Source organism: Xenopus laevis, chromosome 2S (genome assembly GCF_017654675.1).
Source record: "Xenopus laevis strain J_2021 chromosome 2S, Xenopus_laevis_v10.1, whole genome shotgun sequence".
NCBI lineage: Eukaryota > Metazoa > Chordata > Amphibia > Anura > Pipidae > Xenopus > Xenopus laevis.
The window spans coordinates 15,823,143-15,850,735 of NC_054374.1; the positions used below are offsets into that span (position 1 = coordinate 15,823,143).

Sequence of the window (27,593 nt, forward strand, 5' to 3'; positions counted from 1 at the left end):
ATTTAATCAAAAGATTGAAAGAAAGCAAAGCAAAACTAGCTTTCAATAACTACAAACTCATGAGGTTTATTTAATAAAACACAATTTAAAAAAAAAAACAGAAACAATTCTTCATTCTAAAATGTAGCTGTAAAGCAACAGGGGGGAGATTAATAAGTAGATGCCAGATAAGTCCCTTTTTATCCACATCTAACAGTCTATTGAAAAATATAACGGAGCAATTGCATACACAATTGACTGTTTGTGACTTTTTAAAGAGCAAGTTACAATAATCCTGTATAGAGTATTGAAAGGAACATATTAATAGACTTCATATGATTTCTATAAAACAAGGTTTAAAGCAGCAATAATAATCAGGCGGATGTTAGCTGTATGCTTATACGTTCTATTGTTCATCTCTCCTTAATGAGGATTTCTTTCAGCAATACATTGTGTCTTTTTACTTGAGCACATTATTTTCACTCACATGTCACTGTCTGCTGGAACAAACTTTCACTTGGTTAAGAAAGATCAATATGTCAAAAGCAGGTTTATTAGAAAAACTGTTTTTTATTGACATTTGCTGACTTATGCCCTGGCTGGTGACTTGCTTCACCTGCGTGGTGACAAATAACCCAGTGCAATTCACTGTGACACAACGCCAAAGAACAGCCAGTACTGAAATATTACACATTTTATATCCAATGTTACGCTTTCTTTAACTTATAAATTGAGTAGATTACTTCATCAATCTGGGTCCTACATTACATAGTATGTGTTCCTGTCAAATGTCATAAACACAAACCTGACATTACATCTTAAAGAAATTGCAGGTCGAGTTTTCTTATTCCAGCAAGAAATTAAATCCTGAAATTTATTATTGTTGGTCCCTTTGAAAAATGTTTTTTCTCTCATTTATTTTAAAGAACAGTAGTTTTTAGATTAGTCTATGTTTACCTAAGAAAATAGTAGCTTCTGTGGCTCATTGTTATATGCTAAAGTTACTTATCATAGCATATAATTACAAAAAAATCTGAGATTTTTAAATTTTTGTGCAGCATATTTTTAGTGTTCTACTCTGTTCATCATAAAATATATTGGCTAGCCACCCTTTGGATGTTTTAGGATACTAAATAAGGTAGGAAAGCCATAATCTAAACATTTCTTTTTAAAGAGACTCACCACGTAAAAGTGGAGGCTCAGGTGCTCTGCCCCAAACCTTCAGCATTAAAGGAATATTTCAGTGTGAAAATAAAAACTGTGTAAATATATAGGCTGTGCAAAATAAAAAATGTTTCTAATATAGTTAGGCAAAAATGTAATGTATAAAGGCTGGAGTGACTGGATGTTTAACATAACAGCCAGAACACTACTTCCTGCTTTTCAGCTCTCTAACTCTGCGTTAGTCAGCGACTATAAGGGGGGCCACATGGTACATATCTGTTCAGTGAATTTGCAATTAATCCTCAGCATCCAGCTCAGATTCAGAAGCAACAGATATGACCCATGTGGCTCCCCTTCAAGTCTCTGATTGGTTACTGCCTGGTAACCAGGGTAAACCAGTCAGTCAGTGTAAACCAAGAGAGCTGAAAAGCAGGAAGTAGTGTTCTGGCTATTATGTTACACATCCAGTCACTCCAGCCTTTACACATTACATTTTTGCCTAACTAACTATATTAGAAACATTTTTTATTTTGCACAGCCTATCTATTTACCCAGTTTTTATTTTTATAATGAACAATTACATTTTTTTTGTAAGGTAGGCTTTAACAAGGCAATCCTCCAGGCAGTTGTAGTAAAAAAGTATTGTGAGAACACAAAAAATGTGCAGGTGTCTTTTACTCATTGTCGAACATTAGGTATATTTTATAGTTCCTGGGTGTGTTTCTGCTGTATTACTGTTTTCTTACTGACCTTGCCTGTCCATGATTATGTCTAGTTTGCTGCATGTCCTGATCATGTTATCAACTATTCTCTTGGATCCTGTTTTGTTTTGTACTTTGCATACGGTGTGTTGTGACCCGGACTGTGACCCGACAACCCTCCGTCTTCTGAATCTGTACCGCTTTGTCTGACTGTTTATGACCCGGCCTGGCTTTCAACTACGTTTCTTGTTGCCTGTTCCTTTATCCCACACTTGGTTCCCTTACTCTCTCAGAACTCAAATACATTAGAGGACATTATAGACAGATAGCAGGGGACCTTTTTACCCATAAAGTGGATCACCGTACCAGAGGCCTCCCCTTTAGATTAGAAGAAAAGAACTTTCATTTGAAGTAACGTAGGGGGTTCTTCATAGTCGGGACAGTGAGGTTGTGGAATGCACTGCCGGGTGATGTTGTGATGCTGATTCAGTTAATGACTATAAGAATGGCTTGGATGATTTTTTGGACAGACATAATATCAAAGGCTATTGTGATACTAAACTCTATAGTTAGTATAGGTATGGGTATATAGAATTTAATTAAAAGTAGAGAGGGGTGTGTGTATGGATGCTGGGTTTTCATTTGGAGGGGTTGAACTTGATGGACTTTGTCTTTTTTCAATCCAATTTAACTATGTAACTATGTAACTCTCCCATTGGGCCTCTCACGTTAAGACCTGGCGGCATCCAAGTAACGGAGGGCTAGACCTGAAGCCAAAGGTGGGTCACAGGCCACTACTTAAGAATAGTATAATACATTATGCCCAAAAGATACTAAATACCCTATGGTATATTCCATTATTCTAAGTGCAATTTAGCAGGAAGTAGATTAATTAAATTAGCATACTCCTAATTTAATTGATTTTTTAAATTTGTAATTTTATTCTAAATAATATTCATTGTACAGACATTTCACACAAGTCATATTCACAGAATAAGTTATAGAGAAGGCAAACTACCAAATTTGCTGAACATTCTTATTGTATCCCTAGTTATTATTTCTAGAGATGCTATCTGAATATCCTTTGACCTTCTGTATTTCTGACAGTAATGAGGTGCCATATGTGACTCACATGATTATGCTGTGAATTAGTGCCATCTCTGTGCAAATAAGAAATTATAGAACAATATTATTTCCTGTATCTCTTATAATGGTTTTCCAGGAAGATGCATTAATAATAAAAATTATCATGCCCCATTTCCCACAGTTGACATAACTGTAACACCCACATTCATAATAATTGGATATATATATATATATATATATATATATATATATATATATATATATATATATATATATATATATATATACCAAACAAGTTTAAAGTAAAAAAGATGCACCTGCATAACATATAAGATCCTCCGAAATTTTTTGCTTGCAACATACCTTTTGTCATGTTTATAGAAATTAGGTGTAGGTCTATCTAAACATGGTTCCTAAATAACAAACTTGCACACTTACACTTGAAAAAGAATTGCATTGTACATGTAAAAGCTCACATACATACACAGCAAGTATAAACTGTAGTCCCTATTCAATCCATTTTTAAAAAGTCTAATTGCCTCTGAAACAATACATTTTTATTGGTTTGAATTATGGCCCATGTCAAGAAAATGCTTGAATACAGTTAAGATAGAATTCCCTAGATTGATTGAGGACCTATGTTGGGAGATGTGGGATTTAATCATTTTTGATATTTTACAAATGTAGATAAGACCACATGGGCATAAATTGCATATTTTGTAATTTCACATTATACTGGGATGTAAAAGTACAACCTCTACATGTGAACATGCTAGGGATTACTCAAGGCCAAAAAGATGTCAAAGAATTTTTTTTAAAGGAAAACATATATTGGGGGAGCATTGCGTAGTTCCCATATAGGGCTGTACACCAGGAATTAATATCAAATTTTGAAATTATGTGAATTTTTTTTAACTCTATTAAATCCAAATATACTGTACTTGAAATTTGATTGGGGGGTTATTTAATACAAAAATTTAATATCCAATCAAATTTGTATCAAATTCCACTGAACTTTTTTTTCTCTGAAAACAACTTGAATGTCAGGAAGTATTGATGGGCGAATTTATTTGCCAGGCATGGATTTGCGGCGAATTTCCGCATTTCACCACTTGCAAATTATTTAGTGAAACTGCTGCAAAAAATTAGCTGCGGCAAAAAATTTGCTGCGGCAAAAAAGTTGCTCTGTAAAAATTGTCACACGTCAAAATAATTTTGACGCCTATTGACTTTAATGGATTTGGACAAAAAAGTTACACTTGTAAATATTGTCCTTGCATAAATCTTGCTGTGCATCAAAATTATTTTGATGCCCATGGACTTGAAAGCATTTGGTCATAAAAGTTGTGCATGTAAATATTTTTCACTGTTTTGCAAATTTTTCGGTGAATCGAAACGGGACAGATTCACCCCTCACTATCAGGAAGGTTAGTAACATCTTGGTCACTGAATCTCTCCCATTGACTTATACATGAACTCCGCAGGTTTTAGGTAGCGAATAGTCAAATTCAAATTTTTAAAGAGGCAAAGTTTGATAAATCTCAAAATTAAATTTCAAATTAAAATTCAAATCAAAATTCAGTTGGGTTAATCACAATTCAAATTTGAGAATTTTGACCATAAAAAAATTCAGAAATCCGAATTTTCAATTTCAAGTTCTGCATCCGCCTGGTTTCTAACCCTGAAGTAGAATTTCAGCGCAATCAAGCAATTCCCTTTTATGGATAGTGTAAAACAAAATGGGCACTCATTTGTGAGCATCATTATTTAAAAATGATTTAAAATTTTGTAGTAATCTGTAAAGATGTCTAAATTCCCAGATTAGTGAGAATACAATTGCCAGTTATATTTAGGACAAGTAGCATTTTGCAATTCTGCTTCAATCAGATAATTGTCAAAGTGTTTTACAAGGGGGGAGTTTGTCTTGCCAGTCTATTACTGATATAGCTATTGTGTGACATTATGGAAAGAAAAATAAATAGTTAGACTTGAGAAGCTTCTTACAGAGCTTCGTGAATAATAATTAGGGAGAGAAAGCTCTGCTGGCAATTATTCAAAAATCCATTACTCTTCACAAAATAAGGACAATTCTTCTTTATATATGTTCAATTTTATTGTGATAGTCACAATTCTAATTGTAGACAGGAACTATATGTCTGTATGTACTCATACAAACAAGATGCTTCAATTTTTTTTAACTTCACTTGAAGGATGATTTTTTAAATTTTGTGGTCAAGAAGCAAAAGACATTTCCTTGAGAACAACCATAGTTAATATTGCAGAATATCTGTGACTATTTGTCACTGAAATAACTTGCGCACAAGCGAAAAAACACATTGTTCCATTTAATGGGATCAAAATATTGATTTTTTTTTTAATTTCAAAAATAAAGCTTCTTGAGAGAATTCCTATCTATTTGCCAAGTAAAAGTTGTCGAGGTACTATAGAAGTCAATGGGACTTATTGATCTAATTGGACTGCCTTAAATCAAATACGACTTTTGGAGGTTTTTGGATTTTTGTTTCACTTGGAATTGTCTGGAAAAAATTATATTTTAGAGGTTTTCAAAGTATTCATATTTTTTAGCACATCTTTTCTTGTTCACACTTTTATATTCAGATCTTTTAATAAATTCAGTGACAATATTGGTTTCAGACTTTCTGAGTTTTGTTGTGGTTTACCCACTGAAATCAACCTTTAATAAATAAGCCTCTTAGATTCCTCTTCCTTGGGAAGGAAATAAAAGAATATTTGCCAGTAGAGAACAGTATGTGCTTTATCTTAATATATTTAGCAATAAAAAGTAACTGAATTACATATCAAAAAATCTCTTAAATGTGAGAGAGCCATCAAGTTAATTTTAAGCAATCAGTTATTTTTGTTATTTTCACTATCATAACAAAACTATTAAATATTTGTTTTTTGAGGTTTTTTTTTTTTACATTTTATTTGTTTAGCTACAGGTTTCCCACAGTGCCATGTGTCAGTCGTCATTTGCTCCAAGGATATGGTCATGTATCACTCTCATGTCAAACACTAGAAATTTGGATATACACAATTGTGCCTGATCTGTGATCAAACAAACATTCTGTTGCATTAGTTTTGGCAAATCGGGTACAATTGCACCAAGGGCCACTTTTACTTGGCAAGGGTAGAACGTGCTAGGCATATTCTTCTGAGTGCACTGGGCCAGACACAGCTGTTCAGAGCTATTTGCAGTCAGCTATCTAGGTAGCTAAGCCATGTATGAATTGTGAGATTGTATATTGCATTCACGTTTGTTTTTGCATTAGACTTCCCAATGCTTTGCTTTCCCTGTGTGCTTAATTAACTATACCAAGGGAGTAATATTTCCAATTTCAGCAAAATAGCACCACTGTTTTATGGCCACAACCTAATGTAATTTGGATTGAGCTAAAAAGATTAGTTTTTGATGTTTCAAAGCTCCCACGTTGCTTTGAAAAGGGGTAAATGCATCCAAGATGCAAAAAAATTAAATTGTGCAAGGATATTTTTTCCTTTTTTATGGTACATTGTGTTTAATGCAATGTCAAAATCAAATTTGCTCCATCTGTATTTTTAAAACAATTCCAGGATCTTGTGTTGTTCAAATGGTTTTGTCTGCATAAATTACCTTTATTCTCCTTAGGAGTATAAAGTGGATTCTTCTGAACAGTCTCCAGAGACTAACAACAATGAGTACATGCCAAGTTTCTTGATGTACTGAAAAAAACAGGTTACAGCAGTTTTTATAAAGCTGTTGCATTGTGTCAGCTTTCCTGGTTTAAAGAATTATCACTGTAGAAAAAAAAAATATTGTGGTATTCCAGTAATCGTAAATCATAATTGGAACTAGCTAATATAATCAAACTCACTTGATGCAATCCATTTGCCACTTAATTACCTGGGGATAAATGGATTGTGTGGTTTTCTGTTCTTCCGTCTACATCAGCAAATTTGTATATATTTTGTCTTGGTATCTAGTATTGATGAAAGGTCTGCAGAGCTACATATTTGCATTTTTCCTTTTTCTTGTATAGTCAATTAATAGCTGGAGAAAAAGAATGACATAGTGAAAATGGGAAATGGTTAATTATGCATGTGCTTAATACAGACTTGCAAAAACTTCTAGCATCGATGCTCTGGTGTATGCTGGCTACAGCATTTTATTAGTAAACTGATTAGGAAGAGGACATTGTATATAGGTGCCCTCTTGAGGATAATAACTAAGTAAACATTTAAAGGCTAACTAAGTAACATGGGACACAAGGGCTATGCTTATTAATGAGCATACAATTGCACTAGTCAGCAGCAAACAAAGGCTCACTAATGAATTCAGTGCATAGTGCAAAGTGTACTTTTTAAAATACCTAATTTACTGTAGATTTGAACCCACACTACTGCTATTACAGTATAGCATATTCCAACCATGTGACAAAGAATACCATATTAAAAGACAAAGAGGAGTGCATTCACTTACCAAGGCTCAGTAAGCAAAGTACTCAATAGCACAATTTTCCTAGAATTTTGGTTATTCTCTTAACAACTGAGCCAATGTTACTGTATTTGTGTTGTCTTCACCGTATTGGATGAAACTGTATGTGTGACTCATTCCATATTAGGCACAGTGTCACTGATTACTTTTAATAGCCTGCCTGGTGTCATTTCTGATGTTTGTTGTGAATGAACACCTCATTCTTTCGATACAAGGGTGCTGCATCTTTTAACATAGGGCATGAAGGGAACCCCTAGAGCTACCATCTGATCCAAAGGTGGCTCTGCTACAGGGTTCCCTTGGATCAATAGGCACTGGGTTTGGAACAGAAGGCAGGAAGGACTGAGAGGTGCCTAATGCAAAAATATGAAAGTATAAGGAGTGCATTTTTTATGCAAGTTCCTTAGAAAGTTTTATCCACAACTCACTTTGAGGGACTGCACTCCAGACATCAGCATTGAGTAAGGGGCATGCTTTTGTGTTCTATAGACCTCATACATTTATAAATGATCCCTTGTGTTTTATTACTTCTATTCTTTATAAATGGTTTGTTGTTTTGTTGATATTTAGCACAGTGTTTTATGCAACACTATGGCGCCCATTCACTAAGCTCGAGTGAAGGAATAGAGGAAAATAGAGGAAAAATAGTTCGAATTTCGAATGATTTTTTTGGCTACTTCGACCTTCAACTATGACCTTCAACTTCGAATCGAACGATTCAAACTAAAAATCTTTCGACTATTCGACCATTTGATAATCGAAGTACTGTCTCTTTAAAAAAAACTTCAACCCCCTAGTTCGCCACCTAAAACCTACCGAGGCCAATGTTAGCCTATGGGGAAAGTCCCCATAGGCTTTACAAGGTTTTTCTGATCGAAGGATAATCCTTCGATCGATGGATTAAAATCCTTCGAATCGTTCGTTTCGAAGGATTTAATCGTTTGATCGAACGATTATTCCTTCGATCGTTCGATCGAACGAATTACGCTAAATCCTTCGACTTCGATATTCGAAGTCGAAGGATTTCAATTCGGCAGTCGAATATCGAGGGTTAATTAACCCTCGATATTCGACCCTAGGTAAATGTGCCCCTATATATTGAATATATTGATGCTTTATAAACAAAAAACACAATAATAATTTGCAATTAGATAGAGCAGATAGAGCAGATCATTAAAGAAAAACGACCTCTTGTTAATAACCTGTGAAGCACTACAGGATCAGAATCCATATTATAATATAATATATTATAATTATCTTTAGATTAATAGAATAGATATTCTGGATCCTACAATGCTCTAGATTTACAATTGTCGTCTGACTTAATATTTCATGAACTGACCACCATTCTTTAGATATCAGCTATCATATGAAGTGGCTAGTGATGGGCGAATTTGCGAAAATTCGCGAAACTGCGCCGGCGTCTCGTTTTTGGCACCGGTGTCCGTTTTTGGCGCCGGCGTCCGTTTTTGGCGCCGGCGTCCGTTTTTCCGTTTTTTTTTTGACGCAGGCGAATTTTTGCCGCGAATTTTCGCGGCGTTTTGCGAATTTATTCACTGGCGGCGAAACGCGCAAATTCGCAGCGAATTCGCGCCTGGCGAATAAATTCGCCCATCACTAGAAGTGACTACATATTTGCTGTTGTTGGTGCTCATTGAATAATATACTAGAGGATGACTCGTATATCAATATTTTATGTACATTAACCATTGTTCTAAGCTAAGAGGAGACTAAAGCAAATATTGAATATAAACTTTCTGACATCTGCTCATAGCATCTGAAATTTGCATATTTGGATCATTAATGAATATGCATAGATTATAAATGAAGTAAAAGTTGTTGGCAGAAATAGGAACATTTTAATGGCGTATGGGCTTTACACTTGTAGTTTTTATTGGCCCCTTGTATGTAATAAATGAATAGGAAAATAGGGATTATACATTTTTGGTTAATTCCAGAAACGTTTTCAATTATCGGGATGTATTTTATTGTAATTGTTTTAGAATTTGTAATAATATTATTTACTTTTATTTTACACCGAATAGCCTAGATGAGACATAATTTAGATACACTGTATCAAGTGTATAGTTGTATTTATAATAATGTGGCCTTGAATATTTCCCTTTGTTTGCATGCCTTGAGAATAATAATATACTTATGCAACACTTTAATTTGCAGTCTGCATTCCTCCAGATGATCATATGTTGGGCAATGTGCTATTGTATCTGAGTGTCTTTGTATGGAAGGAGCACACCTAAGGCCAATGCCTTTTCAATCCATTTATTGCAGCAGAAAAAACAGCACAAGCTTTTGAGGGATACCCCGACCTTTGCCAATCATAGTGGTCAGGTATGATACATGTTGCCTTACAAGGTATTGCCACCGTTCTATTGTTCTGTTGTTTTATTGTCAAACTGCATTGTCTCATTTCTGCTTTCTCATCTGTTATTGCACTATTAACTGGTTAAATAGTTAAATCAGGTTGAAAAAAGACAAAGTCCATCAAGTCCAACCCCTCCAAATGAAACCCAGCATCCATACACACACCCCTCCCTACTTTCACATAAATTATATACTGTATACCCATATCTATAGTAACTATAGAGTTTAGTATCACAATAGCCTTTGATATTATGTCTGTCCAATGATCCAAGCCACTCTTAAAAGCATTATCAGAATCAGGCATCACAACTAGTGATGGGCAAATTTATTTGCAGGCCACAAAAATTCGCCCACGAATTCAGACGCCGGTGACGATTAACGGATGCTCATTGACCTTAATGGATCAACTTTGGTGCTAGTGCCCATTTTGACACCGGTTCGAACCGCTGTAAATGTTTAGCCCGTTTCGCAAATTTTACGGGAAATTCGCGAGATTCGCCCATCACTAATCACAACCTCACTATCCTCATTGTGAAGAACCCCCTACGCTGCTTCAATTGAAAGTTATTTTCGAAATTCAAAGTTTTTGAATTCGAAAATTCACTTTGAATTCACTACAACCCTTAGTAAATGGGCCCCGTAATATGTTGCAGAGATGCCCTTATACTAGCAGAGTTCGCACATCTAAAATTTTGTATAGAATTTATTTTGTACCAGAATCTCAAAGGACACCATGTTATGATCACTATTCCCTAAATGCTCACTCACACAAAGGCTAGAGATGAATGAGTTCAGTATTATTTGTTATTAGAAGATCCAAACCAGAGTTATTCCTGGTAGGTTCTTGAACGAGCTGGAATAAAAAGTTGTCAGTATATTTACAAACACACTATCATTTTCTGTCTTGGCAGCTCCATTACCCCAGTCAATGTTTGGATAATTGATGTCACCCATAGTAATAACTTGACCTAGTTGTGAAACCGGTTCTATTTGTAAAAGTAGCTGGGCTTCATACTCGTCACTTATACAAGGTGGTTTGTAGGATACACCAATGATAATTTCTTTGTAACCTTTTGCCCAGTCAACATCTCTACCCATAGGGATTCCACACGCTCATCAGTGCCATCAATGGTTATTTCTTTAGTGCAGCCTTTAACTCAGGCTTTACATATAAACACACTCCATTGTGCATCAGCAGATTACTTTTTCAAACATGGATATCAGAATCTGGTTTAACCTTTGGATTTTCCATTTTTTCCCAATTTAAAAAATCCAACCTGTTGTATTATTTAATATTATTCAAAAGAAAAAACAAGTTTTTCCAAAAAATGTTAAATGAAAAAAATAATGTTGAACTTTTAGGAAAGGTAGCTTCCTATTGTGGGGTCTGGGCTTAGCAGTATACCCAGGATAATATTTGCCATTTCCTTTTGTTGACTTTTCCTTTCTTTCCTGTACATCCATTTGTAGATAGACCAGAAACTTAGTGGGGTGCTAATAACTTACATTGGATATTCTTTTAGTGCATAACAGGATTTAGAGATCTGGTGCCATGAAATTAGGTCCTTGGTGCTAACAAATATTAGTTAAATTTATACTTACAACCTATAAATACACAAAAGTAGCATTACTGGGTTAGAACTATTTAGAGCTCTGTGGCTGCTCACGCAAATTAAACTTGGATAAAGGAAGAGAATCAAGCAAACCTGAACTGAACCTGTAGTGAGGGCACTGAACTCAAATAGCCAGAGCAGACAATATGAAGATAGAGAAAAATACAATTACAATATATAATAAGTGGGGTGCGAAAGGAAGCTGCTGGTGAGCAAGATGAGGATAGACATTCTAGATCAACAACAATCCAGTCTGGAGCATAAGTATTGAAAATAGGAACAGAAGTACCAATACCATAAACATGAACAAAAAAGTTGATGGCACAGAATTACAACACAGTAACTTAGTACAATGCAAGCAACACTGTAAAGACTGTTGGGCAGGGAAAAGTCAAGAACAATTATAATTGAAGTTATTTTACAGAGATAGATGTTAATTTACATATCCATACTGTAGCTACTAATGAGATATTTGCTCTCATTGTATAACTTGTACTGCAGAGTGTTTAAAATTAATTGCTACTTTTTTGCTATTTATAAATGACAAGTGCAATTTAACAGCTCTATTACTATATGGGCTCCTAGGAATTCAGAGGATATTTTCTATAAAATTCAGTGGGTGAATGGCAAGACCACATTTAGAATAGCTGAAGGGAAAACATTATAATCACTGCCTTGAGCTGTCTATAGTGAAGCTTGTTAACTGGTAAGTGCAAAGAACACCTAGGAACATGTATAGTATCTAGCCTACTTAATGCATTGGGTTAAGATGTCAGTGTGTAATGTAGTGGACATACTATAAAAGCCTCCTATCTTACTGTTTATATTTACCCTCTCTTCTGTAATTGAACAGAAGATTCTTGAACTACTTTACTCTTTGTTTTCATTAAAGTTTGGTTACTTTGGGTACTTTGCCACCTGTGAGAATTCCTGCTTGGGTGAAAAAACACTATTATTTTCAAACTCTGAGACTCTACTTTTTGCTTTCAGTATCATTCTAATTTTATGAATAAAAAAGGCCCATATCCAAAATTTTCTGTACTGGAGTTACATAGTAAGTTAGGTTGAATAAAGGCACAGTTCGATCAAGTTCAACCTTTTAACTCTATTTGAACCTCCCTAACTGCTAGTTGATCCAAAAGAAGGTAAAAAAAAAAACCCATTGAAGCCTCTCCAATTCGCCTCAGAGGGGGGAAATCTTTACTGACTCCAAAATGGCATACTAGTCCCTGGAGTTACTGTATAAAGAACAAATCTACAAACCTTATAAATGCATTTTAATTATTTAATATACTTTGTTTACTTTTATTTGTTAAAGTTTGGCATTAGTGATTTCGTGGTTTTTACATTTAATAAAATTCAGAATTTAGAACTTTTTAGAAATTCAGGAAAACTAAATTCTTTTGAGATTTGTGGGACAAAAAACACAATTTGATTGGTAGTAAATGTGCCCCTAATTGTATGGTTATTCAAATTATGGAAATAAATCATTCTCCAGAAAAATTGAGGTCCTGAGAATTCTGGATACTATACCTTCATACTGTATATTCAGTGAGAAAATGTGGATCCATTTTTACATTATTTTTAAAAAATAAGTAAGATCCCTGGTGTTGTCATGACATAAAGAACAGCGTTTAGTTGAGACGTTCATGAATGTTAGGGGTCTTGTAACTCATAGTCCCACTTGGTTACCAATAAGGGCCTAAACATAGATCAAGTATTATTGGGGTTACATTTTCTTCTACATACAAATAATTGTGTAAATAAAAGTTTTTTTTTGTACTGTAGACAACCAAATAAATTGTATTTAAGATAGAGATTTGTTATTCCTAAACAAATTAGTAAAAAAGAAAAAGAAATATTCACATTTTTTACTTAACCTCACTTAACCAAACTAGACGCCGGCGCGGTTTCGCAAATTTTTCGCCGTTTCGCGAAATTCGCAAATTTTTCGGCGAAGCAAAATGGCGCAAATTCGCCCATCACTAGTAATGAAGGCAAATCTAGGATTATTGCCATTTTGGTCACTTTTTTGCCTACTTATTCCTTTTATAGGATTTAATTTTTTTTTCTCCTACATTTAATTTGTGTGTGGTTTTTTTTAAAGAAAAGTATTCTGAGATCAATTTGTCCTGGATGATATTGCTATATAGAATTGCATATTGCATATTGCATATTACTATGTGAATATTAATGCAGGGATTGATAGATTCCGAGAGGAATAGTGCTATACTGCATTTTCAGGGTACAGCCAGTAATGGTGACCACTGTAAGGTAAATGTTAGGTTTGTTTCATCTAATGGAATTGATTTATTATCCGAGTAACTTTACAATGGTGTGTGTTATATAAAAAGAAATAACAAATGAGTAAAATTAATGTAGAGAAGACCCATGCAAGGTGATCCCATAGGGAGAATTATTTTATGCCTACAAAAATAGGAAGAATTTACAAAAATAAGGACTAAATCTTGATATATTTAAGAAGTTATGATGCTGTACCAGTGAAGCAGTTTACATTTTCAAACACTAGTTGATGAAGGGACTATTATACTTTTTAAAAACGTATAGCTCCTGTATTAAAAATAAACATTTTGTGTTCAAAGGAGAAATAAAACACTGAATAGAACTTGGATTAAACAGGTACTGCGTTAATGAGCATGGAGAATGATGAGGTAATTTACTGGGTATCAGAAACCTTTTGTGTGCAAGAGTTAAAGATAAATCAGTCTTGTATTTGTTTATCCTAACACAATTCCAGATTTTGATGGATGATGGAAGTGTAAACATAAACAAAGCAGTCCTAAAAGGGATGGATTTCCAACCCCTCTAATATTGGAGAAATTAGACTTGGGGAGTAATGTTGTGTTAAGTAGTTGCTAAGGTGATTCTATTGTGGCAATCTAAATGTAATTATATAAATAGCTCTGCAGTGAAAAATGTAACCAAAAGAAGACAAATTAATCTTACTTTGTCTTCTCGCAAATGCACAGAGATTGTCAGATAAAATGGGAGTGCTAGAGATAATTGCATGTACAGAGAATTACAATATAATTGGTATCGTTGAAACCTGGTGGGATTAGATACATTACTGGGCTGTGCATTTAGATGAATGTTACCATTTTAGAATGGATAGAGGGAATAACATTTTTTTGAGGTGTTTGTCTTTTATACACCACCCTCTGTACCTTGCAAGTGATAGGTAAGTGCTAGTGCTTGTGCTCTATCATTTGCACCCTGGCTTTAAAAACTAACTTTTTTATGTGTAGATAAAATCAGCAATAAGTTTTTATAATTAATGATGGGCAACTCTGACCACAGCAAAAATTTCCCAAAGTGCATTAACGTCTATGGGCGACAATTTTTTTTCTTTTATGAGAAGGTGAGCAGGGACATTAATTCTGGGAAGTCCGTGTATGTGATCTACTTAGACTTTGCTAAAGCATTTGATACAGTGCCACACAGAAGGTTACTGGTTAAATTAAGGAATGTTATCCTGGAACATAGTATTTATTAGTATAGTATAGTTAGTATATATGGGTATTAATAGTTTTTGTGAATATACGGAGGGGTCAATGGGAGTGTGTGTAAGTATTTTTCATGGCAAAGCTTGGCAAAAAATGTGGTCATAGTTAAGGTTGGTTCTAAGGATTAATCCTAAACAGTAGTTGTGCAGCAGGATAAAATCAAGTCAGCAAAATAGTAAATAAGGCAATCTTGATAGAAATACAGAATGGAAAGGCAAAGTTTCTAATGACAGATAGATGATAGATAGATAGATAGATAGATAGATAGATAGATAGATAGATAGATAGATAGATAGATAGACAGACAGACAGACAGAAGATGTTGCATACATTTTAAATTGCAACATTAAAAATATGTCCCTGCATCGTTTCCAGGGGGTTATTTAGAAACATTTGTAAATGTTTTTTTCCATTATTCAATATCTTTGTGTTACAGACCATGAGTTTGACAAATGTCTTAAGTGAAAAAAACTTTATTTAAAATGTTAACATCTGAAAGTTTGCTAGGTCATTTAGGAGCTTTCCTAAGCAATATGTATACTATATGTTAAATTTGAGTTTCTGTTTTTTTTTAGCTTAGCAACCAATATAAAATAACTAAAATATGAATTCAATGTATTCTTGTTTTTTGATGGGTTTATTAGATTACATATTTTATATATGCAGATTCTGTAATAAAGAAATAATTGTATGTCCGTTTATGTATAGTAAAAAAAAACCTCTAAAATTACACAAATTCAAGTTTTGCTACAGTGTGGCAATGAAAATCAAATTGCCTTCTACGGAGAGATGAACAGAAACCTAGGCTATATGGTTGCCGTAAATGTTATTTATTTGAATTATGGTTACATCTTAAACCTGACCTTGGAATTACTAATTGCATGTTGAAAACTGGCTGATAGATTATGATTGTGGTGATAGTAGAATACATTAGGGGCCTATTTTCTAGCAATTAGAATTTTGTTTTTTCATAAATTGTATCTTTTCTCTGAAATCCATAATTTCAGATTTATTACTCATAAAAACCATAATAAAAATCTAACATAAAACCTTGCCAAGTATAAGTAGTCAAGATCCTATGGAAGTTAATAGGAGTACTTCTGATTTCTTTTTTGTCCCTGCATAGTTTCATGTACACTAGGGGGTTATTTAGCAACATTTGTAAATGTTTTTTTCCATTATTCAATTTCTTTGTGCCACAGACCATGAGTTGGACAAATGTCTTAAGTGAAAAACCCTTAATTAAAATGTTTGCATCTGAAAGTTTGCAAGGTCATTTAGGAACTTTCCTAAGCAATACAGTATGTAAAACCTACTTTTAAAACTATATTAACCATGTACTATATACAGGTATCCCTTATCTGGAAACCCAATATCCAGAAAGCTCAGAATTATGGAATGGCTGTCTCCCATAGACTCCATTTTATCCAAATAATTTTTAAAAATGATTTCCCTTTTCTCTGTAATAATAAAACAGTAGCTTGTACTTGATCCCAACTAATATATAATTAATCCTTATTGGAAGGAAAACCAGCCAATTGGGTTTATTTAATATTTAAATGAATTTCTAGTAGACATAAAGCATGAAGACCCAAATTACGGAAAGATCCGTTATCCGGAAAACCCAAGGTCCCGAGCATTCTGGATAACAGGACCCACACCTGTATTTGACTTCAGGATTGAAAATTAAAATGCCTACATTTTTTTTATTCCAAAACATTCAGGTAATCCCATTGTATGAGTGCATGATCTTAGTCTTATTTTTACTGTGACCTCCATCATTGTTTCACAAATGTTTCCCTGGTTTCACACATTTTTCAGCAAAGTTAAATAGGGCAGTTTCACTTATCACTCCTCAGAAATGAAATATAGACATACAGGGGCAGATTTATCGAGGGTCGAATTTCGAAGTACAAAAAAACGTTGAAATTCGATCATCGAATTAAAAAACTTTGAATTTGAATATCGAATTCAAAGTTTTTTCAGCAAATTTGGCAATAAAATTCGAAGTATCCAAAAAAATACTTCGGATTTCGAATTTTTTTACTTCGAAAATTCCCTCTAATTCACTTCGGCCCTAGGAAAATCTGCCCCATAATGATATAATTTTCGGTGCTAGAGTATATATGTCTCATATGTGCAATGATAAACTCACTCATACATCACATGTACTCAATAATTTGAGTTACTATTCAATAAATCATGTTAACACAGGATACTACCCTGACTGGGTTGTTTGAATTGAATTGTTTTCATGAGCAACCACTTAAAAGAGCATTTGTTTAATGGAGATATTCCAAAAATCACACTGGCTTACAGCTATAATTGTCCTCATAATGCCCATTGACCTGTTTTGCTTGTGGTTATAGGGTCACACCCTCTAATTATTCCTTGGTGCCTTTCACATTATTATCAATTTTTACATCAAATGTAAAGGGCTTTTGAAAACCACATGGTGGCCATGATTCATATTACAGAGTTTGGTATACAGTACATTTATTTTATTATTACATTGTAGGATGTAAACTTTGAATTAGCTGGATAACATTGGTTAGTACCAGTCCTTTGTACTTGAACTTAACATCCATCAACAGTAACAACAAGCTAAACCTGTGGTAAAGGATCCACATTTGCATGTGTTATGGCAAAAATATATAGTATAATAAACAGTGTAAATTTACTCCAGTTCTCGTAACCCAAACCAGATAACAAGATAGTGATTTTTGTTATGGTTATTTGGACTACTAAATCAAGAAGAAGCTTTTCTACTCATATTATTTCATTATTCAGTGTGGCAGACTGGCAGCTTGCACATGTAACTTTTGGGGGAATTAGTCAATGGTAGGAAGGCAGCATAGGACAAAGGAGCAATAAGACAGTGGCACACTGCTCTTCAAGGAAAACAGCAGTTTATTTTCCCACATTTAAACATGGACAGTCTCTTACACAGAAACAGGGGTGACCATTGTAGTAAACAAACATAAATCATAGAATAACCTTGCCAACTGGGCACTACCTTCACACAGTTGAAGGTGTCCCTTCCTAGACTACTAGCACAAAAAACAGTATTGTTTGGCTCACCCATGTACTCACAGGACTTTCACCAGCTAATGATCAGCTTTCTGGCTTCCTCAGTCTCTTAGCAATACTCTCTGTCAAGATTCACAACCTTGTCATGCTCACGGCCCCCACTACTTCGTGCAGTAGCAGGTGGCACCCCCAGCTCCTCTGGGAGTTCCTAACACAGACAGGTCTCCTACCTGCTGTCATGCTGAGAGAGACACTCCAGTACTCCAATTAAGATTAAATACCCCTTCCACAGGACAGCTGTGGAAAGTGAGTACCAATCTCTGGACTGGAACTGAGGAATGGAGTGCCTGGCTACTAATGTCTTTAAAGAGAGAACAGATTCTCTGTTTAACAACACCCTTCCTGGAGCCTAGCTCATTCCTGGGGAGAATTTAAAGGCTAGAGTAACCTGTTTCCTTTAGTAATGCAAGATATAACCTATGTTACTAAACCAATCCCTATACATACTTAAAATAAGTACATAGCCCAAAATATGATTTTGTGCCTAATAAAAATGTAATTCTTAGTGGCTTTCTTATATTTATTGATTCAGACTTTCCTATGGTTTTAAAGCTATCTATAGAATGTAACAGTAATACACAGATTTATAGCATTTGGCAAAACTTCTAGTGCCAGGACCTGCCCAGAATTGAACCTCATACTGTAGAACTCAAGTCTGAACTCAAGGCTGAATTTTCCTACTGAACCACTGGACTGTTTTTGGGTTTGTATTTGTGCAGTTTATCAGCTTCTTGTAATTTATTTTCTTAGGTTCAATTTAAGCCTGCCTCATGCAGATACAAGTGCTTGGTCATTAAGCTTTCTTGCCGTGACCCAATCTGTCTGCATTTTATAGAAGCTTCTTTACCGTATTGGTTCCCTTGTCATTCTGTGGAATTGTTCTGCCTCAGATTGATACTTTCCCCAAACTCTGGTTTTTATTTTCGACCCTGTCTCTTTTCTGTTGCCTACCCCTTCCAGCAATGGTCAGGTGATCCCACTGGTGGTCAATGCAAGGACAACCAAGTTTGGGAGTTTTAACCTTGAAAGTAGCAAGTAAGTTGCAGGTAAAACTTAGTCTCTGTGTAAAATGTATAATGAAGTAATTTAATTCTTAATGAATCAGATTAAGTGTAAAACAGGGATTGCTTCTCCATAGATTGCAATATATTTAAGATAGCCAACTACGTTAAAGTCATCCCGTGAAAGTCAACCCTGGTATGGCCGGTCACTAACTTTCATCTGGTTCAGCAAGAATTCTATTACTTCATTATACATTTTACACATTTTACTGTATTATAAAGAAATAGAATTCTTAGGGGCAGATTTATCAAGGGTCGAATTTCAAATTCATGGGAGTTTTGTTTAGGATGGAGCTGAATGTCAGGAATGCAGCAAACAACTCCAAATTGATCACAGGACTGCTCCCATTGACTAAAACAGCAATTCAGCAGGTTTTAGGTGATGAATAGTCAAATTTGAGTTCTTAAATAGCCTAAGTATGTTTAATGTCTAAAATATAATTAAAAAAAAAACTTGATTTAAATTTTAACAATTCCCTAGTTGAATTTGATTCATAATTTGGTCATAAAAAACTCAAAAATTCAAATTCAAAATTCCAATTTTCAATTTGGCCCTTGATAAATCTGCCCATTAATGAATCAGGAACAGAAACACCACTTCGATTTTGGGGTTTATTGTCAATTGCTATAGAATCAATATTTTTATTTTACCTAGTCTTTTATTTTGTATTTTAATAGTTTCAGTTTGTCAAGAGCAAATACATAATGGGTCAACCAAAGGTGATGCTATCCATGCTAGAAATATTGTTTTTATTAAAAGAAGAAATGTAATAATTTTGTTGTATTTATTTTTTATATAAGAGCTATGATATATATTTGGAGACTATTTCTCCATTGCTCCCTTGCTGTTAACTTCTTCATTAAAGTTAAAGTGCAACTTAAAGATGTAGCTAGCATTATATCCCAGTTTACTGCAAACTAGATTACATAGGTGGTACTTAGGGGTAGATTTATAGATATGTGAAACTATAGTTCTTCACCGTAAAATTCCACCACTTTCTATTCAATCCAATGGAGGTTTTAGAGGCATATTTAATCTCACAGGAATGAATAGAAAGTGATGGAATTTTACTATAGCGAGTTCTAATTTTATACTTTCATAAATCTACCCCCAAGTCTTCCTTAGAAGTCTAAGCATGGTATGATACAAATCCTTCTCTTATAGGCTTCAGTTTATGTTAAGTTGGTTGTATTAATCCGCCTCTAACTCTATACTACAAGTAAAAATATTGCCATTTCAAGAGAGACATTTTGCCGTGAATTAGCACATCTGCTCAAGTTAAAATATACAAATCTATTTCTTGGGAGTTTTTTTTTAACAAATCTGATTATATCAGTACTCCACATGAAATAGACCAGGATTTTGAGTAGTAACTCATTGGATTATAAACATAATTTTAAAATGTCATGTCTATTTCATCAGTTTTTTTATTGCATTTTTTGACCCTGTTAACATTTTGCAATTCTGATGAGCTACATCACAGAGAAAAGTAAGAACATCTTATTATCAGTTCTCTGACCTTCAAGTCTGCTCTGATAAAAACTGCAGGTCTGTAAGAAAAGATAAAAGATTCAGTACTAGCTTCTTTCCTTGACTAATTTAAAAAATGTATGTGCAATTTTATAATGGCAACATCAACCGACAACGTGAAGTCGTGAGCAGAAGGAGCCAGAGTAGAATGAATAATGTTTATTTTAAGGATTTAAAAATATTTACCTTATTTTTATATGAAATGCTGATGATTTTTTGACAGGTATTCATAAAATATTATGATGGAGATTAATCAGTTAGAAGAATACAATTTCAAAGCAAATAACATGTTTCTGCTGGAGCTCTTAGCCCCATCACTCATTATGTCATGAAAATTCAGTGATCTATGGTCTTTGACACAAATAGCATATTTACTGTGGTTATAATATAAACATATTATAGAAAAGTTAAATAAATGTTGTTTTGAATTTGATAGACATTGAACAGTGATTTAGATAACAAGTGCAGTACAGAATAGCAAACAGTAGAGCAGATGGCTTAAGCCATTGTCACATGGCTCTTTTCAACTGCTATGGTCTGCTCAAGTCAAATCTTGGCAGTGAAAACCCCCTTCCCAGCCTGGAGCCTTATTACATTTTTTCAGATAGGAAACAAAACACTCAGGGGCAAATTTACTTATGGTCAATCCATTGATCGAACGATTTTTCTTTGACCTAAAAAAGCTAGCAAAGCCTATGGGGACCTTCCCCATAGGCTAACATTGACTTCGGTAGGTGGCGAACTAGGGGGTCGAAGTTTTTTTTTTAAAGAGACAGTACTTCTGCTATCAAATGGTCGAATAGTCAAACGATTTATAGTTCGAGTCATTCGATTCGAAGTCGTAGTCGAAGGTCGAAGTAGCCCATTCGATGTTCAAAATTCAAGGTTTTTTTATCTTCTATTCCTTCACTCAAAACGGGCCCCTCAGCATTGCAAATGAGTCATAAAATATGTATTTACTGATATAATTAAATGGTCTTAAAAATATAATACAGTAATGCGGTCTCTTATGCTTAGAACATGAAAGCTAAGTCAGGAATGCAAACACAATTGCAAATTGTATAGGATGAAGAATTAAGCACGGTGACAGGTTTTGATGGCAAAATAATAAGATGGACTTGGTAGGAGTTCCTAGTACTGGACACTGGTAACCTGTGGGCCCCCATTTCTCTGGTGCACCATGCCGTCGCAGCAAAAATCACAGCGCATGTATTCATGCACACACACAAGGCGAGGGGGGGGTCCTGAGGAAGCAGCCCCGGTGGGCCCTGGGCCCTCTAGTCTGACCCTGGACGCCCTCTAGTCTGACCCTGGACACTGATTTTCTCTATTTTAAAGCTCTTTCTGATAAACCATTGGTAAAAACACCAAACTTTCTAACTTGTCTCATAGCCAGAAACATCTAGACATTAGTCAACTTTTTGAAAAGCATTATAGCTCATGGAATCAAGATGGCAAATGATAACTTTGCCTCTTCTCCCAGCAAACCAACTACTTACTTCCTGAAACCAGCAATTTAGCAAAACTATTTCATATATTTTCATTATAAAAAGGATTTCTTCAACAATTTGGAATGTCTAGTACATGATATCTTAGACTGGGGAAATAAATATATGGAAAAAAAATAAAATCATTAATAGGGATGGGCGAATTTGACCCGTTTCGTTTCACCAAAAAATTGCCGTCGGCAAAAAAAGGCTATGGGCGTTAAAAAAGTTTTGAAAATAGCGGATTTTATAACTAATAAAAAAAGTAATCCCCCTTAGCAGACATACAGAAAAAATGGGGATGACATCCCGTAACATTTGGAATTACCACCACATACACCATTTTATTCACAAATCGAAGTTAGTAGACAACATAAACAAAGCAATTCCAACAATTTAAAAACTTCTACTGAGCAATATCATATCTCCCAAATACTTGGCACGCAAGGAATGGGAAAAGGACTTGAATTTCACAACACCAGACCCACTGTGGAATAAAATCCTGGCTACATCACACAAAACATCCAGGGCAGTTAGAGTAAGGGAGATGAATTACTACCAGATGGCATCACACAACAGCAATACTCAAAAGAATCTTTACATATAGTTTTGACAAATGCTAGAGATGCGATCATGACAAAGACACACACCCCCATATTTGGTACACATGCCCAATCCTGAAAGAGTATTGGGACAAGATCTTACATGAGATAGCAAGAATCACTAACATTACAATTAAGGAAAATGAAACACCTCTAATTCAGCTAAACATTATAGCTGAAAAAAATAGTATACTGTAAGATACACTCACTTTGCACCTGTTAAATGCAGCCAGATCTTTGATCCCGAAACACTGGAAGAAAACAAATCCCCCAACACACCTGGAATGGCGGAATCTAGTAGAGGAAACCAGAATACTTCAAGAGATAACACACATCTTACACAATTTCAGTACATTCTATTGGAAAATGTGGGATCCATGGCTTTCCTCCATGAAAGATAAATATACACAACAATATTTTTTTTTCTCCTTAAAATGGTTAGGAAAGAATTTCAAACTTGTCGTTATATGTTAGAATGCAATATTTTAAAATATTAAAAGGAAATGCCTGATTTAAGACATAATGGTAGAAGTGCATGTGAAAATAATATGCTGTCACATCTTGTCACATATTCAATATGATGTGAAAGTATTTTGCCTTTTTATTCACCCCCCCCTTTTTTATTTCTGCACCCGTCCCCTGTTTAAAATTAAAAATAAAGAATATTTAAAAAAAACAAAAAAAAACAACTTTCATCATGAGTTTTATCATGATTCCATCAGAAGCTATATTCTCACAATGTCAGAAAAACTGTTTGCTATGATTTACAAAGCTTTATTTCATTCAGTGATTTACAGTCTGCTGGCATTTCTTTGGAATGTATTAAGAGTTCCTTGATGCACAGGTAATGTTATTTCCAAGTGATAAATCTCTAACTAGATGCATGTGAATCAATGAATACAAACAAGTTCTTACAAAACTCGCATCAAATGTATACATTCTTTTACATTAAGAAAGAAACAAAATTATTTTTTTTACCAATGAAAAAAATGTAGAACCAAAGAGCAATAGTTGTGAGTTGGGGTTCTGTACTGTAATATATTGGTATAAATCTTGTGTAAAAGAAAAAAACATGTGGCAAATCTGTTACGAAGATCAGAAAATGCAACTTTTAGGCTCAGATAACCTTTTTTTTTTTTTTTTTTTTTTAAAAACAACAACATTGAGCGCTGGTATTATTTGGGGCTTCAGAATATATCTTCCTGTATGTTTCTGGAGTATGTAGTGAACTGGGCATGTAGAAAACATGCACACAGTTTGTCAGGTACAGTTTTTATCTCTTTTAGTTTAGATTTAACAATTTAGGGTAGCAGTTCTGATGTCCATTTCAGGGATCCCAAAGAAATTGAAAATGGGGCCAGCTTGAATGACAAAATGGTGTGATTTTTTTAATTATAGCATATTAATCTTTTTTTACCTAGGACATTACTAAAAAACTGAAAATGTTAGTTGAAATATAAAGAAATATTATTTGAGAGAAAGGTTAAACTTTTTGCACATGCCTATTTTTTTTCTTATCCTCGGGTAATCCCTATTTTAGGCTTCTGTTTTTAATCCTGTTCCTCATAGACTAGATATAAAGGGATTGCACATGGGAGTTGAAGGTAAAAGTGGATCATTAGGGATGGGCTATCTTAAATTGCACATATCATGGGTTATATTCAATAAATGCACTTTATTGGTTGAGAGAGGAGAGGAGTTATGCACTTTATTGCACAACATAGTGATGGTAATAAAAATAGATACTGTGAACTGTGGTTATACAGGAATAAAAATAGTACCTTATATTAGGTACAATCGGGCACAATTATTGCACTTTATAGTAAGGTTGGTAGTAACTTTTAGAAAAGGTCTGATTGCATAAATAAATGGCACAAAAAATAAAGAAATACTCTTGTGTTAAAATGAAGGAGTGGGAGCTTGTAAATGTTTTTTTTTCTTTCTATTTTATTTATATATTCTTGGCTTGAAGTGTATACTGAAATATGTTTTGATTTTTAACACAATAGATGTTTGTTTGGGAGTATGTGTAATATGCATGTGGTCTGGGGCGGGAAAGGTGCATTGCCATTTTGCCTCATTATGTATGCATTTCTTTCTTATATGCAGAAGAAATTACAATAAGGGGCAGATTTATCAAAGGTCGAAGTAAAAATTTGAATGAAAAAAATTCAAATTTTGAAATATATCATGTGCTGTCTCTTTAAAAATTTGACTTTGACCATTCAGATTTAATTCAGACCTATTTGGCCAAAAACAAACTTTGATTTAATTTCAGTTGGTCTTTTTGAATTCAAATTTCAACGTTTTTCAAATTTGAAATTTGATCCTTGATAATTCTGCCCTTAAATATTACTATGACTATGACCATATCAGTATAGCATTAATAGGAGTTTTTCCAGACGGACAACTTTCACAACTTAACAAAAATAAGAGTGTGTCTGTTTAAAGACAATTTTGGTTCTAGCCCTCATGTATTGTCCATGATTAAACCCCTCCAGCTCACTACATGTTAAAACAATTGCACTATCAATCATTGGCTATTTATCATTGGTTAATTATCTATCAATGAATTATTAAAGTCAATAAACACAGAAAGTGAACAAACCACACCAAACCTTATTGGCTTTCAGGGAGCTCCAGTCCATAGCTTTGCCCCAGTGGGAACTCAATAAATATATATTTGTAGAAATAAGTCAGATCAACTGTACTTGATGTGGTTTTTTTTTTGTTGGTTTTTTTTTTTTGGATGACTGGTGAAACATCTTCAAGAAAAACACAGCAAGTCCAGTTGATTTTACTTATTTCTATAGATATACCATGACCTGGATGAATGAGAATCTTCACAAACATATCGATAAGTATATATTTGGGAAGAATGGTACCCAATGTCTTCAGTGTTTATCTATCTATCATCTATCTATCTATAATCTTTATGGGTGGCAACTATTGAAACCCTATTAAACTAAAAAGTTGCACTGTAAAATGTATCATGAAACTGCTTACATTGTCTGTCATTTTCTAGCGGAGTGAACTGCTTTACTGACTTCCATGTTTCTTTTATTTCAGCTCTCATGCAAGTTACAATTTCCCTCAGCAAAGTTGAAATCAGTGTGGGTCAGTCTAAATACTTCACATGCACAGGTATGTATATCTTTTTTTTCCTGCATAATGTATAGGGATGGGCAAATTTTTTCGCCTCGTTTTGCCAAAAAAATTAATCCCATAGACTTGTCAATGGCGAAACAAAACAGTTCAAATTCGCCCATCCCTAATAATATATATTGTTTTTAACTTAAAACACATTACATACATTATTTAATAACATTATGGGGCCTGTTTATTAAACCTCAAATTTTTTTGTTTGAATTTGAAAAAAAAAAGTAAAAAAAAATTAAGATTAAGGGGCCCATTCATTAAGTTCGAGTGAAGGAATAGAAGAAAAAAAAAATTGAATTTCGAAGTGTTTTTAGGCTACTTCGACCATCAAATGGGCTACTTCAACCTTCGTCTACGACTTCGACTTCGAATCGAACGATTCGAACTAAAAATCATTCGACTATTCGACCATTCGATAGTCAAAGTACTGTCTCTTTAAGAAAAAACTTTGACCCCCTAGTTCGCCACCTAAAAGCTACCGAACTCAATGTTAGCCTATGGGGAAGGTCCCCATAGGCTTGCCTAACTTTTTTTGGTCGAAGGATAATCCTTCGATCGTTGGATTAAAATCCTTTGAATCGTTCGATCGAGGAATTTAATCGTTTGATCGAACGATTATTCCTTCGATCATCGATCAAAGTATTTGCGCAAAATCCTTCTACTTCGATATTCAAAGTCAAAGGATTTTCATTCCCCAGTCGAATATAGAGGGTTAATTAACCCTTGATATTCGACCCTTGATGCATCTGCCCCTTGATATGCTCTGAAGCTGCTAAAAATTGGAATCTGAAAATACTCCAGCTAAAACCTAGAATTCAATGGCAGATGGTCCCTTAAACAACTGCAACATGTTTTTTGATAGTTTCTGGTTTTCGTTCAATAATCCTATAAATTTGAGTTTCCGGGTGGAGGGCAACCAAAAAAAAAAAACTGCACAATTCAAATTGCATCCATTATAATTTTATTGTTTTTGTCTAAACGATTATTATAGCTTTATTGGTATATTAAAGGGATTTGTGTTTAGGAGATTGGTCAATTCTTTTTTTCATAAAGTGAGAAAAGCTCCACCATTTATCAGAGTAACAATGCTAAATTTTTGACAGGATCTGACACCTTTATGGTGAAACTGCAATAACATTTAACACTTTATTTTCCAGTACAACCATTGAAAAGCTTTGTCTTGTAACATTTTTCTATTATTTAGCTTTGTTTCTTCTTTGTTCTTACAACTGTCAAATTGTACTTGAAAATATTTCTGATCAACTCATTATGGAAAATATACTAAAGCAGCATAAATCACATTTAAGCAAGCTATGTATTGAAACAGAGATTCAAATAATTTGCCTAGCAAGATAAATGGCTTGCTTCTTTTTCTTGAAAGGGTAGAAACATTGGTTATTAATAATTCCCTATGATTCAGAACATAAGATTTTTCCTCCTGCTCAGATAACCTTGGGCTCTCCTTTCCTGGGGTTTGGTTTACAGCCTAGTCTGTACTAGCAGAAAACTCACACTGTTGCTCACTGCAGGAAATTTAAAAGTGTCAGGAAGTCAGTGTTATAAATAGTAAAATATAACTTTTAAATATTTTGCAGATCTAGTGAATACAACAAATCTAACACCCACTAATTCGATGAAATTGGTGCTATAACAGAATAACTTTTATTTGTCCGAGACAAATGATCCACGGGTTTACTCACAGCGGTACATAGGCATTTG

The 27,593-nt window shown here is 34.2% G+C and overlaps 1 protein-coding gene across 4 annotated transcripts in view; it reads left to right on the forward strand.

Annotated features, from left to right (window-relative positions):
* Positions 1-27,593, forward strand: part of ncam2.S (neural cell adhesion molecule 2 S homeolog) — a 118,597-nt gene that overhangs the window by 26,164 nt on the left and 64,840 nt on the right. For all 4 annotated transcript variants that reach the window (XR_005965718.1, XR_005965717.1, XM_041583377.1 and 1 more), the window contains exon 2: positions 25,785-25,859. Coding sequence is in view for 2 of the 4 variants with exons in the window: in XM_041583377.1 (XP_041439311.1) it covers positions 25,785-25,859 (75 nt within the window). In the remaining 2 variants the exon portion in view is untranslated. The remainder of the gene's footprint in view (positions 1-25,784; positions 25,860-27,593) is intronic.